Source organism: Theropithecus gelada, chromosome 11 (assembly GCF_003255815.1).
Source record: "Theropithecus gelada isolate Dixy chromosome 11, Tgel_1.0, whole genome shotgun sequence".
In the NCBI taxonomy this organism is placed as follows: domain Eukaryota; kingdom Metazoa; phylum Chordata; class Mammalia; order Primates; family Cercopithecidae; genus Theropithecus; species Theropithecus gelada.
Window position 1 is genome coordinate 11063593 of NC_037679.1, and position 15163 is coordinate 11078755.

The 15163-nt window shown below is 46.1% G+C and overlaps 1 protein-coding gene across 1 annotated transcript; it reads left to right on the forward strand.

Moving 5' to 3' along the window:
• The first annotated feature begins 9921 nt into the window (after positions 1-9921).
• On the forward strand, positions 9922-13672 carry ANKRD33 (ankyrin repeat domain 33). The gene is given in 7 exon segments (XM_025402779.1): positions 9922-10299; positions 10536-10786; positions 11034-11163; positions 11340-11480; positions 12391-12405; positions 12408-12452; positions 12547-13672. Coding segments are annotated over 6 exon segments (1293 nt in total). The 5' UTR covers positions 9922-10299; positions 10536-10546; the 3' UTR covers positions 13269-13672.
• The last annotated feature ends 1491 nt before the right edge of the window (positions 13673-15163 follow it).

The following is a 15163-nucleotide window of genomic DNA, read 5'->3' on the forward strand; positions in this document are numbered from 1 at the left end:
AAAGCAAAACTTTTCTTCACCCTTCTCTTATTCCTCCTCTTTAAGTTAACCACGTTATAAAGAGCATCATTTTGTCTAGTGATTACCCATCTGGGCTGTACACTAGAATCACATGGAGATGTTTTTAAAATCCTGTTGCCCAGGTTGTGCCCCAGACCAATTGCCTCAGCATCTCCAGAGTGGGTTCCAGGCATCACTATTTCTAAAAAGTCCTTAAGTGGTTACATTGTGCAGCCAATGTTAAGAATGACCATTCTGGCTGGGCACAGAGGCTCATGCCTGTAATCTCAGCACTTTAGGAGGCCAAGGCGGGTAGATTGCTTAAGCCCAGGAGTTACCAGCCTGGGCAACATAGTAAGACTCTGTCTCTACAAAAAAATGCAAAAATTAGCTGGGCGTGCTGGCACATGCCTGTAGTCCCAGCTACTCACGAGGCTGAAGTGAGAGGATTGCTTGATCCTGGGGAGGTCAAGGCTGCAGTGAGCCATGATTGTACCACTGCACTCCAGCCTGGATGACACAGCAAGACCCTGTCTCAAAAAAAGAGAAAAGAATAACCACTCCAGCTCTTTCTATGCATTTACAAAAACATGTAAATAGCCAGTCTCTCTTTCTCTCTTTCACTCACTCTCACACACACAGACACACACACACACACACACACACATATATAGTAGAGATGGAGTCTCACTATGTTGCCCAGGTTGGTCGGTCTTGAACCCCTGGCCTCAAGTGTGTGTGTGTATGTGTGTGTATATATATGTATACAGTATATGTGTGACTGTGTGTTTTGTATGTGTATGTGTCATTACATTTGGCTTTTTTTCCAACCATGAACAATGTGGCTCAGAGAGATTTTCAGGGCAACCCATGTAGAGATTTATCTTCTTCTCCTTGAATGGAGGCATAAACTACACGTGTGGTACTTCCTCTAACCCTTCCTCTATTGATGAACATTTAAATTGTTTCTAATTTTTTTTTTACTGTTACAAACAATGCTTCAAGGTATCTTCAGTATATCTTTGTAAATATTATTTCATTATTTATTTGTATTTATTTATTTTTTAGAGACAGGGTCTCCCTGTGTTGCCCAGGCTGGTCTTGAACTCCTGGCCTCAAGCAATCCTCCTGCCTCAGCCTCCCAAAGTGCTTGGATTACAGGCATGAACCACTATGCCAGGCCTACTCAGACTATCTTTGCTCACATATGCAAGCTCTGTTTTGAAAAATATTTCTAAAAGCAGAATTTCTGGGTCAATGTGTATGTACATGTGTTATTTTGATAGATACTGTCAAAATGTTTTCCAAAAATACTTCACTAATTTACATTCCCCCCACAGTGTAAGCACTTAATATTATTAATGTTTAATTTTTACCAAACCGATGGGCCAAAAGCAATATTTCATTGTTATTTTAATTTGCCTTTTCCTGCCTATTTGTGAGTTTAAGCATCGTTTCATATATTTATTGGACATTTGTATTTCTTTTCTTTTCTTTTTTTTTTCGTTTTTTGAGACAGAGTTTCACTCTTGTTGCCCAGGCTGGAGTGCAATGGCACGATCTCAGCTCACCGCAACCTCCGCCTCCCGGGTTCAAGTGATTCTCCTGCCTCAGCTTCCTGAGTAGCTGGGATTAGAGGCATGTGCCAACACGCCCGGCTAATTTTGTATTTTTAGTAGGGACAGGGTTTCTCCATGTTGGTCAGGCTGGTCTCAAACTCCTGGCCTCAGGTGGCCGCCCACCTCGGCCTCCCAAAGTGCTGGGATTACAGGTGTGAGCCACCGCGCCTGGCCTGGCCATTTGTATTTCTTTTATGAATTAATTGACCATGCTATTTGCCCATTTCCTATTGGGCTTTTTTTTTTTTTTTTTTTGAGATGGGGTCTTGCTGTGTTGCCCAGTCTGGAGCGCAGTGGTGTAATCTCAGCTCACTACAACCTCCATCTTCCAGGCTCAAGCCAACCTCTCAGCCTCCTGAGTAGCTGGGACTATAGGCACAGGCCACCATGCCTGGCTAATTTGTGTGTGTGTGTGTGTGTTTTTAATAGAGACGGGGTTTTGCCATGTTTCCCAGGCTGGTCTCTAATTCCTGGCCTCAGGTGATCTGCCTGCCTCGGCCTCCCAGAGTGTTGGGATTACAGCAGTGAGCCACCACATCTGTCTCCTATTGGGCTTTTTTGCAATTAATTAGGAATAGAGGAAATTCAATTTCCAATAATATGACTTGCTGGATTCTGGACTGATTTTTCAGTATAAATCATGTTAAAATGCTGGTTGAAATATGCAAATTATTTTAAAAGTGTAGATGAGCTAGCCAGATAGCAAGAAAGTATTAGGCTAAAGTCTAAGGAAGGCAGGAACTCAGGGAAACAGACAAAGGAATCCTTCTTTAGTGTGAGGATATTTGTCGAATAAAGCAAACTTGAACTTCAACTTTCACAGTCTCTATTTTTTATAGAACCAAGGTAAGGAATATAATAGAAAATTCTCTAAAAAGCTGTGACTCCAAAGGATTCATCCTTCATGTAAGATTGAACCTGAAATAAATCTATTCCACTGTCGCATCCAGAGGACTTTAATGAAAGCTGCCTCAGTGCTGAGCTGATAGCAAGGCTGTATCTCTGAGTTGTAACCACCAACAGATCTTTGCGCTTATTTGCAGCCCTGGATGACCCAAAACTATCCAAGTTAGGTGTTTAGTTTAAAGTGGTTCAGGACTGGTTAGTACCTCTACATGCCTGGAAGGAAAAAAAAAAAAAAAAAAAAAGCTCATATTTTCTGAGGGAAGATACCTTAGTCCTCAGCCTCAAGAAATTTCCAACATCATTTTCTAGGGAAAATAATAAATAGCTCAGAGGGGAAAAAAAAATCTCTAGACTGGGCGTGGTGGCTCATACCTGTAATCCCAGCACTTTGGGAGGCCAAGGCAAGAGGATCACTGGAGCCCAGGAGTTCAAGACTAGCCTGGGCAACATAGTGAGACCTTTCTACAAAACAGAAAAAAAAAATTAGCTGGGCATAGTGGCAGGTGCCGGTAGTCTCAGCTATTTGAGAGGCTGAGGTGAAAGGATCACCTGAGCCCAGGTGGTTGAGGCTGCAGTGAGCCGTGATTGCACCACTCACTGCACTCCAGCCCGAGGATAGAGTGAGACCCTGTATCAAAAAAAAAAAAAAGATAAATCATAAGAAATCCATACCTAAGCATTGAAGTAAAACTTAAGAACATCAAAGACAAGAAGAAGACCTTAAAGACTTAAGAAAAGAAGGCTGGGAGCAGTGGCCCACGCCTGTAATCCCAACACTTTGGGAGGCCGAGGCAGGCAGATCACCTGAGGCCAGGAGTTTGACACCAGCCTGGCCAACATGGTGAAACTCCGTCTCTACTAAAAATACAAAAAATTAGCCAGGCGTGGTGGTGGGCGTCTGTAATCCCAGCTACTCGGGAGGCTGAGGCAGGAGAATCGCTTGAACGCGGGAGGCAGAGGTTGTGGTTCATTGCACTCCAGCCTGGACAATAAGAGCAGAACTCCGTCTCAAAAAAAAAAAAAAAAGACAGTGCCTAATAATTGTGGTACATCAACATAATACAGTATTATACAGCAATCAAAATGAATAGACCATAGTAACACAACAATGTGAATGAATCTTAGCAATATGATATTAAGGGATAAAAGTAGACAGCAAATGACTACATAAAGCATTATATGCTTCTAAATAAATTAGCTAAAATTGTATATGCATATATACATAATATAAATACTCTGAAGAAATACATGAAGAGGCAGTAAAACAATGTATAAAGGAGAACAAAAGAATAATGGACAGGAGACTAGGATTATAGCTGCCTTGGATGAGGAGAGGCCGGGGCTATATCAGGGAAATCATGTTAAACTGTAAAGTATTATCAAGATTGGGGCCAGGTGCAGTGGCTCACGCCTGTATTCCCAGGACTTTGGTGGGACTGACTCACAGTTCCGCAGGGTTGGGGAGGTCTCAGGAAACTTACAATCATGGCAGAAGGGGAAGCAATCACAACCTTTTCCACAGGGCAGCAGGAAGGAGAAGTGCCATTCAAAAGGGGAAAAGCCCCTTATAAAACTTATAAAATCGCTGGGCGTGGTGGCTCATGCCTGTAATCCTGGCACTTTGGGAGGCCAAAGTGGGCAGATCACCTGAGGTCAGGAATTCAGCACCAGCCTGGCCAACATGGTGAAATCCCATCTCTACTAGTAATACAAAAAAATTAGCCGGGCGTGGTGGCGCATACTTGTAATCCCAGCTAGCTACTTGGGAGGCGGAGGTAGGAGAATCACTTGAACCCAGGAGGTGGAGGTTGCAGTGAGACAAGATTGCGCCATTGCACTCCTGCCTGGGCGATAGGAGTGAAACTGCATTGCAAACAACAACAACAACAACAACAAAAATCCCATCAGATCTTGTAAGAACTCACTATCACAAGAACAGCATGAGAATAACCACCCCTATGATTCAATTACCTCCCACTGGGTTCTTTCCATGACAGGTGGGAATTATGGGAACTGTAATTCAAGATGAGATTTGGGTGGGGACACAGCCTAACCATGTCAGTCCTCATATGGTGGAAGGGGTGAGGCAGCTCTCTGGGGTCTTTTTTTATAAAGGCACTAATTACCCCCTAAAAAGTCCCACCTTCTAATACCATCACCTTGGGGGGTTAGGATTTCAACATATGAATTCTGAGGGAGACAAACACTCAGATCATAGCATATCCCATGTTCAAGGAGGAGAGACGATCTAACATTACCAGGCAATAAATTTTCTCCAAATTACTCTATAAATTCAAATAAATTCCTATTGAAGCTCTAGCAAAAATTTTAAAAGAACCCAATAATCTTATTTGCAATTTTATATGAGAGAATAAAAATCAATTTCGAAAAAGAAAATCAAGTATGGAGAACTCACTCTATCAGGTAGTCAGAGAGACTACAAGGTTAGAGTAATAAAATCAGCATAGCATTGGCACAGGAATGCCCTAATAAGATGCTATAAGATAACTGAAGCATGGCATAAAACATAAAAGAGAACTCAACGTTTACATGTGATAAAAACGACACCACAAATCAAGGGAGAGAGAATTTTTAACAGATGGAGTTATCTTGCTAAATGGAGAAAAAAAATAAGGTTGGATTCTTTATTAGTCTGCTCAGGTTGCCTTAACAAAATACACAGGCTGGATGGGTTACACAACAGAAATGTATTTTCTCACAGTTCTGAAAGCTAGAAATCCAAAATCAATGTGTCAGCAGGGTTGGTATCCAGAGAGGCCTCTCTTTTTGGCTTGTAGATGGTACCTTCTGACTGTGTCCTCACATGGCCTTTTCTTGTGAAGGCACAGAGAGAGAAAGAGTTCTGGTTGTCTCTTCCTTTTCTTATAAGGACAACAGTTCTGTTCGGTTAGGGCCCTACCCTGCCCTAATAATCTCATTGAACCTTAATTACCTCCTTAAAGGCCCTATCTCCAAACACAGTCATTTTTGGTGTCAGGGCTTCAATATATGAATTGAGGTTGGTTGAGGGAGACACAATTTAGTCTATAACAGATTATTTCTTCAATATTATAAAAGTGAATTCCAGATGAATTAAAGACTAAATATCAAAAATAAAACTGCAAGATTAACAAAAGAAATGAAGATCTTTGTGATCTTGGAGTAGAAAACTCTTATTAAATAAGACCCTAAAGCGCAAAGTATAAGGAGAAATTCTGATGAATTTAACCATATCAAAATTCAGGAGTTATTTCAGTGAAGGTCACCATAGATAAAGCTAACAGAAAGATCTACATAATACAGTTGTCTCATCTATAACCCATCTGACAATGGGTTTATTATGTACAATATTAAAAGAATTCCTGAAAAATCAATAAGGAAAGGATGGGAAAATTCAATAGAATACTGAGCAAAGGCCATGAACAGTCAATTCACAGGAGGGAAAACAAGAGTAGCCAGCAGGGCATGTGGCGAGATGCTCACCTTGTTGATAATCAGAAAAATTCAATGTAAAATGGCAATATCACTTTATAGTTCTATCAGATTGACAAACATTAGAAGACTGAATAATGACATGTGTTGTCTAAGATGTAGGGAGACTCTTCTGCACTGCTGGTAGGCACATATGGCAAAACAGAGCGCAACCTGACAGTATCCACTCAGTAAGTGTGTATGTGCCCTGTGATCTAGTGATCTCAGAGACCCCGATGGGTCCACAACTAGATACGTATGAGGTTGTTCACTTCAGCATTATTTATAGTGACAGGAAGTTGGAGGCAACCTAAGCATCTATCGCAGGAAGATGTGATAGTTTAAATGAGGTAGATGCACACTATGGAATTCTATAAGCAGGAAGAAAGAGGGAAGAAAGAAAGAAGAAAGTGGTGCACCCCACATCTTTCATCAAGACAGTGTTAAATATAGTGAACCCCAAGTTTCTCTTCAAAGCATCAGTGTGTCAGTATGTTCAGCTCTCTTATTCTTTGATTCTCCATTTTAAATTTTAGCTTCCTGGTTCTCTTTGGTCTCCTTGCTCCTAGTTTCAGTAAACAACTTTCCTGCCAGTCCTAATCAGTAGTTCACATCTGTTCTCTGGTCACCTGCTCTATCCTGACTCATCCCGTTTATCTGCTTTGTCCTGAGTCATCCCAGTCACCTGCTTTGACCTGAGTCACCTTTAGTTACCTGTTCCTAACCATCCTTCCCACCAAACTACCCACCCTGCCACTCTGGCTCATACCCCTGCTCTATTTAAAATAGCCAGTCCGAATTAGCTTAGACTGTGTGGCCCAATCCTAGCCAATAGGGGAACGCCACAGCAGTAGGGCCCTGTGTCAGGAATAAGAACTCCTTCCCCTCCCCTGTCCAGGTGTGCTCTTGCCATTGCTGCATTCATGAGTCGCACCCTTCTATAGAAGTAAAAATTGCCTTGCTGAGAAAATTAAATTTATGTTTGAGTGCTATTTCCTTGCAGCATCGAAATTTTATTTACAGCAGCATGAACTTTTTTCCTAGAATCCTTACCCATCAGACTTCTGTTTGCATTTCATTGGCCAAAATTGCATCACATGATTACACCTAACAGAAAGGTAACTAGAGAGAAAGGGAGTTATGAACAGGGATTTTGTTAGATAATCAGAGATGTCCAGTTTATCATCTGATAGATTTTTTCCTAACTGCTGCATAGAATTCCATAGTGTACATCTATCCCATTTTGCTGTGATGGCTAGAGGTTTAGCAGCCATCTTGTGCCTAGGAGGAAAAGTCAAGAGAATCCCAGAGAAGGCCCTGACATCATCAAGTTTCTTAACCAACATCAACAGTTTCCTATTCCTGAACTTTTTCATCATATATAAAAAACAAGCTCCTCTTTGTTTAAGCTACATGTATCAGAGTTCAATTGCAGACAATGGAAATAAATCTGGGCTGGGCATGGTGGCTCACACCTGTAATCCCAGCACTTTGGGGGGCCGAGACGGGCAGATCAACTGAGGTCAGGAGTTCAAGACCAGCCTGACCAACATGGAGAAACCCCATCTCTACTAAAAATACAAAATTAGCCTGGGTGGTGGTGCATACCTATAAACCCAGCTACTGGGGAGACTGAGGCAGGAGAATTGCTTGAACCCGGGAGGCGAAGGTTGTGGTGAGCTGAGATCCCACCATTGCACTCCAGCCTGGGCAACAAGAGCGAAACTCCATCTCAAAAGAGAGAGAGAGAGAGAGAGAGAGAAAGGGAAAGAAAGAAAGAAAGAAAGAAAGAAAGAGAGAGAGAGAGAGAGAGAGAGAGAGAAAGAAAGAAAGAAAGAAAGAAAGAAAGAAAGAAAGAAAGAAAGAAAGAGAAAGAAAGAAAGAAAATAAAGAAATCTGATCAGTTTAAAAAAGAAATAAAGGAATGGAGAAGCAGGCTTAGGTCCAGGAACAACTCCTAGCTTTGAGAGTCACATGATCTCTGCCTGTGATTGAGAAAACAACAGTCACTACTACAGGAAGCTGATGAATCAGGAAGCTGCTCACCAGAGCCTTGCTGCTGCTGCCATGACCTGTGACAGCAAAACGGATGTCCCATGCTATGTAGCTCTGTTCCAAATTTATATCTTGCACAAGAGCAGAGCCCAAACCACAGAGTCATAGCTCAAAGGAATCTGGGAAGTGTTGTTTAAGCTTTCCAACTTCTGCAGCACAGAAGAAGCACTGAAAGGAGTTTTAGATTAATGTTGAGGAGCCCTTCTATTATGGACAACACACCACTGAGGTCAGCTTTTTGGTTACTAAAAACCAAATGCACATCCAACTGATACACTGCACCTAAAGCAACAAGGATGGAGCTTAAAAACACACTATTAAGTGAAAAACAAAAAACTAACAGAATACGTCCTATAGCACAATTTGTAACATGTTAGTTAAAAACACATACAAGCAGGGCATGGAGGCTCATGCCTGCAATCCCAGCACTTTGGGACACCAAGACAGGAGGATCACTTGATGCCAGGAGTTCGAGACCAGCCTGGGCAACAAAGTGAGATCCCCATCTCTACATAAAAAAGTTAGACAGGTGTGGTGGCACACACCTGTGTGCCTCCGAGAAGCTCGTAGCTTCTAGAGAGGCTGAGGTGGGAGAGTCGCTTAAGCCCAGGAGTTTGAGGCTGCAGTAAGCTATGATCATGCCACTCCACTCCAGCCCAGGTGACAGAGTAAGACCCTGTCTCTAAAAAGAAGAAAAAATTAAAAACACACAAATCAATACTTATATTTTTCAATGAAATGTACATTTTCAAGGATATACAAGTGCCAGTTGGTAAAGGGTGGAGGAGAATGGGATGTGGGGATTAAGAATGAAAGAGAGAAACTAAATAAAGTAAAACAAAATAAGAGAGAGGTCTTGTACAGTCTGATGATAGGAGGGATACCAATGGGGGAATATCATTGGCTCAATTTTCTACATCTGTGGACCAAAACCAATCCATCAAGCTTAATATGTGATATAAATATTAAAGAATATTTTGATAGCAGTTTATCATTGTATTAACAAATCATTTAATTTAAATATTTCATATTTAATTTATCACACTGAAACTATTAAGTTTAATACATCATAATTTCTGGCCAATCCCTCCCTCACTACTGCCTGCCGCACTTTGTGCCCTGACTGCCCACCTGCACTAGACACATAATGTCTGTACTCACAATTTTGTTTGTTTGTTTCGTTTTTTGAGAAAGAGTTTCGCTCTTGTTGCCCAGGCTAGAGTGCAATGATGCAATCTTGGCTCACTGCAACCTCTGCCTCCCGGGTTCAAGCGATTCTCCTGCCTTAGCCTCCCGAGTAGCTGGGATTACAAGTGCCCGCCACCACACCTAGCTAATTTTTGTATTTTTAGTAGAGACTGGGTTTGGCCATGTTAGCCAGGCTGGTCTTGAACTCCTGACCTCAGGTGATCCACCCCTCTTGTAATCTCAAAGTGCTGGGATTACAGGTGTGAGCCACCCCGCCTGGCCACAATTTTTTTTTTAAAGGGGGTCTTGCTCTGTTGCCCAGGCTGGAGTGCAGTGGCGCGACCTCAGTTCACTGCAGCCTCGACCTCCCAGGCTCAAGCAATCCTCCCACCTCAGCCTCCTAGTTGCTGGGATAACAAGCGTGGGCCACTGGGCCCAGCTCTATATTCATAATGTGACAATTATGTTTTTATTTTCCCAGAACCTCAAAAAATAAGTTCAGGTGACCCCTGGAGACCCCACCCCAGAGTCATTCTGAGAGTACCAACCCTATTTAATGAGATACCTGCATTCAACTCACACCCTCTCCCACAACCACCCCTTCAGCAAGTCGCACTTCACCCAGTGAGGAGGGGCTTTAGGCTGGGCCTGAAGAGCTGGGCTGAGACCCCACGAGGTTACATCTCCCCCGATGTCCCCAAGGCTGAGGGTGGGTGTGTCGGTCAGGAGGCGTGGTCTTTGTGAGCCCGCCCCGGCGGGGAGGAGCTGCCTGGCTCAGGCCTCGCCCACCCGGAGGATCTTGGGGCTGGTCTGGGTCAGCTCCTGAGATGTGACCACCCACCCCGCCAGGCCCTCCAATCCCTTCCTACCACTGCTTGATCCGGCTCAGCCAGGTGGTGTTTACAGCAGCTCTTTCTGAAAGTCCAGCCATCTGTTACCTGCGTTGCTTCCTGGGGAGGGATAGTCCACCTCGGGGCATTCGGAGACCCGGTGATTGTGCTCCGCGGAGCCTGGGCTGTGCCCCACGTTGACTGCCTCATAGATACCCTCCGAATCCCAAGTAAGAAAACACGACGACCCCTCTCTCCGTGAGTCTCACTGGGGTGCTGACCTAGAGTAAACCCTGCCTGCTTAGGGCTCCTGGCCCAGCGCTTGTCCTTTTTCAGGGTGGATGGGGTGAGATCCCTGCTGGGGTGAATGTTTTCCCTGGGAGAGGGCTGTGCACTTCACAGCTGCTGAGTCCCCTCCCTAGGATCCAGGGAGACACTCACTGCTCCTCTCCATTCTGCGTTTTAGATGCCAGCTGCATGAGAGGGGGGACCCACCTTCTTGTCCCCTGCCTGGAAGAGAAAGAGCTGACATTGCACAAGAGAGGGCTGGACATGTCTGAGGCACTGCCCTGCCCGGGCAAGGACACCTCCACCCCAGGCTGCAGGCTGGGGGCCCTGTATTGGGCCTGTGTCCACAATGATCCTACTCAACTCCAAGCCATACTGGATGGCGGGGTCTCCCCAGAGGAGGCCACCCAGGTGGACAACAATGGGAGGGTGAGATGTCCTGGCTTTCCAGGACAGCTGGGGGCATCTCTGCATCCCCACCACACCGTCCTGGCTGGCTCCCTGAGAGGGGTTCAGGGGCAATACCCCCTGCAGTCCTTAGGAGGAAGGGAATGGTTGAGGGTGGGTCTTTACAGGGGTTGGGGAAGACTCTGGGACAGATGTGGGTTTAGAGGGCACAAGGGGCCCTGGGGAGGCTCAGGGGGAAAGCAGGGGATCTGAGCTGCCCCTCCCTCAGACAGGCCTCATGGTCGCGTGCTACCGCGGCTTCCAGAGTATTGTGGCCCTGCTCAGTCAATGTCCTTTCCTTGATGTGAACCAGCAGGACAAAGGAGGAGACACGGCCCTCATGTTGGCTGCCCAAGCAGGTGTGAGGCTGCTATACCCCACTTCCGACAGCCCCCCTTTTGATGCAGACAGGGCCTCAGTCCCACCCTTGTTGCACGGTGTTCTCCACCAGGCTCTGTCGTGCTGGGTGGAGGGTGGGTTGGCAGCTTCATCACCCCCTTTCCTGGGGACCAAGCTTACCCTTGCTGCCCTGCAGGCCACGTGCCTCTGGTGAGTCTCCTGCTCAACTACTACGCCGGCCTGGACCTGGAACGCCGGGACCAGCGGGGGCTCACGGCGTTAATGAAGGCTGCCATGCGGAACCGCTGTGAGTGCGTGGCCACCCTCCTCATGGCAGGTGTGTGGGACCCAGACTGGGGTGTGTGGCCTCCAGTCCCTCCTCCAAGCCTGCCCACCAGACACTAAGTCAGCTGTGATTCTTTGCAGAGAGGAGAGAGGTGGAGACGGGGGATCAATCTAGTTCATCTTCCTAGAGGTGGGGAGCATGCTTTGGGCTTCGTACAATCAACCAAGTCCTGTTATTGATAGCTCAGACATTGCGTGCGGAGGTCCCAAGAAGGAAAGTGTAGGAGGGGAAACTAGCCCAGCTGGAAAACTTAACATGAAAAAAGGCTGGCATCTGGAACCAGCCCCTGTTCCTAGCTGAGTGGCTTCCCTCTCTCTGGGCCTCACCAGTATTGTGAGGGTGTTAGCTTTCCCTGGGATGACCTCCAACTCTGACAAGCCAGGCTTCCAGGGGACCCAGGCAAGAGTCGTCGAGGCCTGTGGCTCTGTGGGGTCGTTCAGGGGGAGGTGTGGTGAAGTCCACATTGTCCATGGAGTTGTTTAGGAGCCCTTCTTCCCCGCAGTGGGGCTTCCCTCTGTTGGTCACTCTGGGGGATCCCTGCCTCCACTTTTCCCTTCCCCACCCACCTCAATGGGTTTGGAATGGAAAAGAAGTACAGGAAAAAGGAGGGCGCTCTACACCCTTTCCTTCACCTCAGAGTGACTGCTCCCCCACAACCCCAAGATAGGAGAGGGAGATGGTGAGAAAAGAAGAACCAGGAGAGGGAACCAGCTGACCATCCCCACCCACCTGCCCCAGAGGGTGCCGCTGAGGCCTCTGCCTGTCCTGGGCAGCTTGTACTCCTGCTCTGCCCAGCTCCTTGGACTGAGGAGATCCCTATTCTGCCCCAGGTGGAGCCCCACAATAGGTCTCTCTGAAGTCTTTTCCCCTCTCTGGACCTAAGTGTCTTAATCTGAAACAGCAGGTTGCAACACTGGCCTCCCGATTCCACCTTCAATGGGATGGGACTCCATGGCTTTGAATGTAACCCACATCAGTCTTGCTCCTAAAGAATCTGCCCTTCCGCAAATCACCAACCCCTATCCTGCCCCATGTCACCCCCTGTGCCCCTTCCCAGGTGCTGACCTGACAGCAGTGGACCCTGTTCGGGGCAAGACGGCCCTGGAATGGGCAGTGCTGACTGACAGTTTCGACACCGTGTGGAGGATTCGGCAGCTGCTGAGAAGGCCCCAAGTGGAGCAGCTTAGCCAGCACTACCAGCCCGAGTGGCCGGCCTTGTCCGGGCTCGTGGCTCAGGCCCAGGCCCAGGCCCAGGTTGCCCCTTCACTCCTAGAGCGGCTGCGGGCTACCTTGAGCCTCCCCTTTGCCCTGTCTCCTCAGGAGGGAGGTGTTCTGGACCACTTTGTGACTGCCACAACCAGCCTGGCCAGTCCCTTCGTCACCACTGCCTGCCACACTCTGTGCCCTGACCACCCACCTTCCCTGGGCACCCGAAGCAAGTCCGTGCCAGAGTTGCTAGGCACTGCCCCGCCCCCTCCTCTGGTTCCCCAGTCCCCACCAGAGAGTCCCCAGAGTTCCCCGTGGGTCTTTGTCCCCTACCAGAGCCCTCAGGGCATATTGAGCAAGTGCCTTCAGTGGCTACAGCCCAGGGATAGCACCAGCCCCAGGCCCCAAGTCCCCAAGATCCTCCTCTCCAAGGCATCCTCATCACCCCACCGGTGCTGGCCAAAGCCCAGTCCTGCGGGACATCAAAGTCTGGCCCTTCCTCTCTGGCGATACCAGGAGCTCAGGATAGAGAAGAGGAAACAGGAGGAAGAGGCCAGAATGGCACAGAAGTAGGGGAAGATGGGATAGGACAGGCTGGGAACAGGTAATCAGGCCCCTCCCCGGGCTTCTTTCCCCTCCGGAGTGCCTCCGGCCTCCCCATCCACCTCTGCCTAAGTAAATCTGCTCTCAACCTATATACATACAAGGTCATTCATTCCAGCATTGTTTGCAAGAGTGAAAGAGTGGAAACACCCGAAGTGTCCATCAGTAAGGGACTGGCTAGATTGGTTATGGATGTAATTGCTCTCTACCCTTACAGTGCATACGCTACAGTGTTTCCAAAATAAGACTAAGGAGGCTGTTTATATTCTGATACGAAACTACCATCAAGATATATAAAGTAAAAATAACTAAGGAGTGGAACAGTGTATACGGCATATTATTATTTGTCAAAGTAAAATTTTCACGAAGATAAACATGACTAAGACAAATATATAGTGAGTACCAAGATTTATTTAACTACTTAATGAGTGAATCAGCAGGATGGATCAAAAAAGAAATGAAAAGCCATTATTGACAATCAGTGAAAAAATGAATGCTGGAATAAGATTGCAAAAAGTTAATTCACACCTGGCAATAAAGCCATAACCATTTTTATTTTTTTCTACTAGACCACAATAATTTGCCACTTATCAATCTTTAACAGGTTAATCTGTCCTTCTAGAGAGCCGGGGTCCTTATCAGTAGTAAATATTAATAGCGTGTCAAACAAAGTTAACTTCCCCTAGCTGACCCATAGGTGGGGTTATTAGCCAATGATCTAAAATATCTTTGAAAGGGCACTAGCTTTTTTCTTTTTTTTTTTTTTTGGCCTTATTTACAGGTTTTGGATATTTTTCTCAGCACTTTTGTTGTGTAAATATATTTGCTTGTATGTTTATAATAATGATAGCAACTACTTAGAAGGTGCTTACTATTTATAGTAACACATTTAACCCTCCCAGTAATCCTGAGGATTTTATTTTTGAGGACATGAGGCACAGAGAAGCTAAGGAACTGCCTCGTCCCACAGCTAGACACTGGCAGAACTCAAGATTGAGATCTAGCCATCCAGTGTGGCCTCCAGGCTTTTAACGCTAACCCCCAATGCGGTACTGGAGCATCCCTGGAAAGGACACAGTAGTGTTCTCCAGAAAAGGACTAAACAGATTTATTCACCTTTCTTTACTTTTTTTTTTTTTTTTTTTTTTTGAGACAGAGTTTTACTCTTGTTGCCCAGGCTGGAGTGCAGTGGCGTGATCTCGGCTCACTGTAACCTCCACCTTCTGGATTCAAACGATTCTCCTGCCTCAGCCTCTTGTGTAGCTGGGATTACAGCCGTGCACAACCATGCCCAGCTAATTTGTGTGTTTTTAGTAGAGACAGGGTTTCACCATGTTGATCAGGCTGGCCTCGAACTCCTGACCTCAAGCGATCTGCCTGCCTTGACCTCCCAAAATGCTGGAATTACAGGGGTGAGCCACCGCGCCTAGCCCTAATATCCCTTTTCTATCCCATGATTCTATCCACAATCCCCTGTTACATTTCGTCATCACATTCCCCAGAATCCTCTTGACTGTGACAGTTTCTCAGACTTCCCTTGTTTCTCATGATCTTGACAGTTTTGAGTCGTTTTGGTCATGTATTTTGTGCATGTCTCTCAATTGAGGTTTGTCTGATTTTTTGTTGGGGGGTGTGTGTGTGTGTGTTTGTGTATGTTTGATAGAGATGGGGTTTTTTTTTGTTTTTTGTTTTTTTTTTTGAGACAGAGTCTCGCTCTGTCGCCCGGACTGGAGTGCAGTGGCCGGATCTCAGCTCACTGCAAGCTCCGCCTCCTGGGTTTACGCCATTCTTCTGCCTCAGCCTCCCGAGTAGCTGGGACTACAGGCGCCCGCCACCTCGCCCGGCTAGTTTTTTGTATTTTTTAG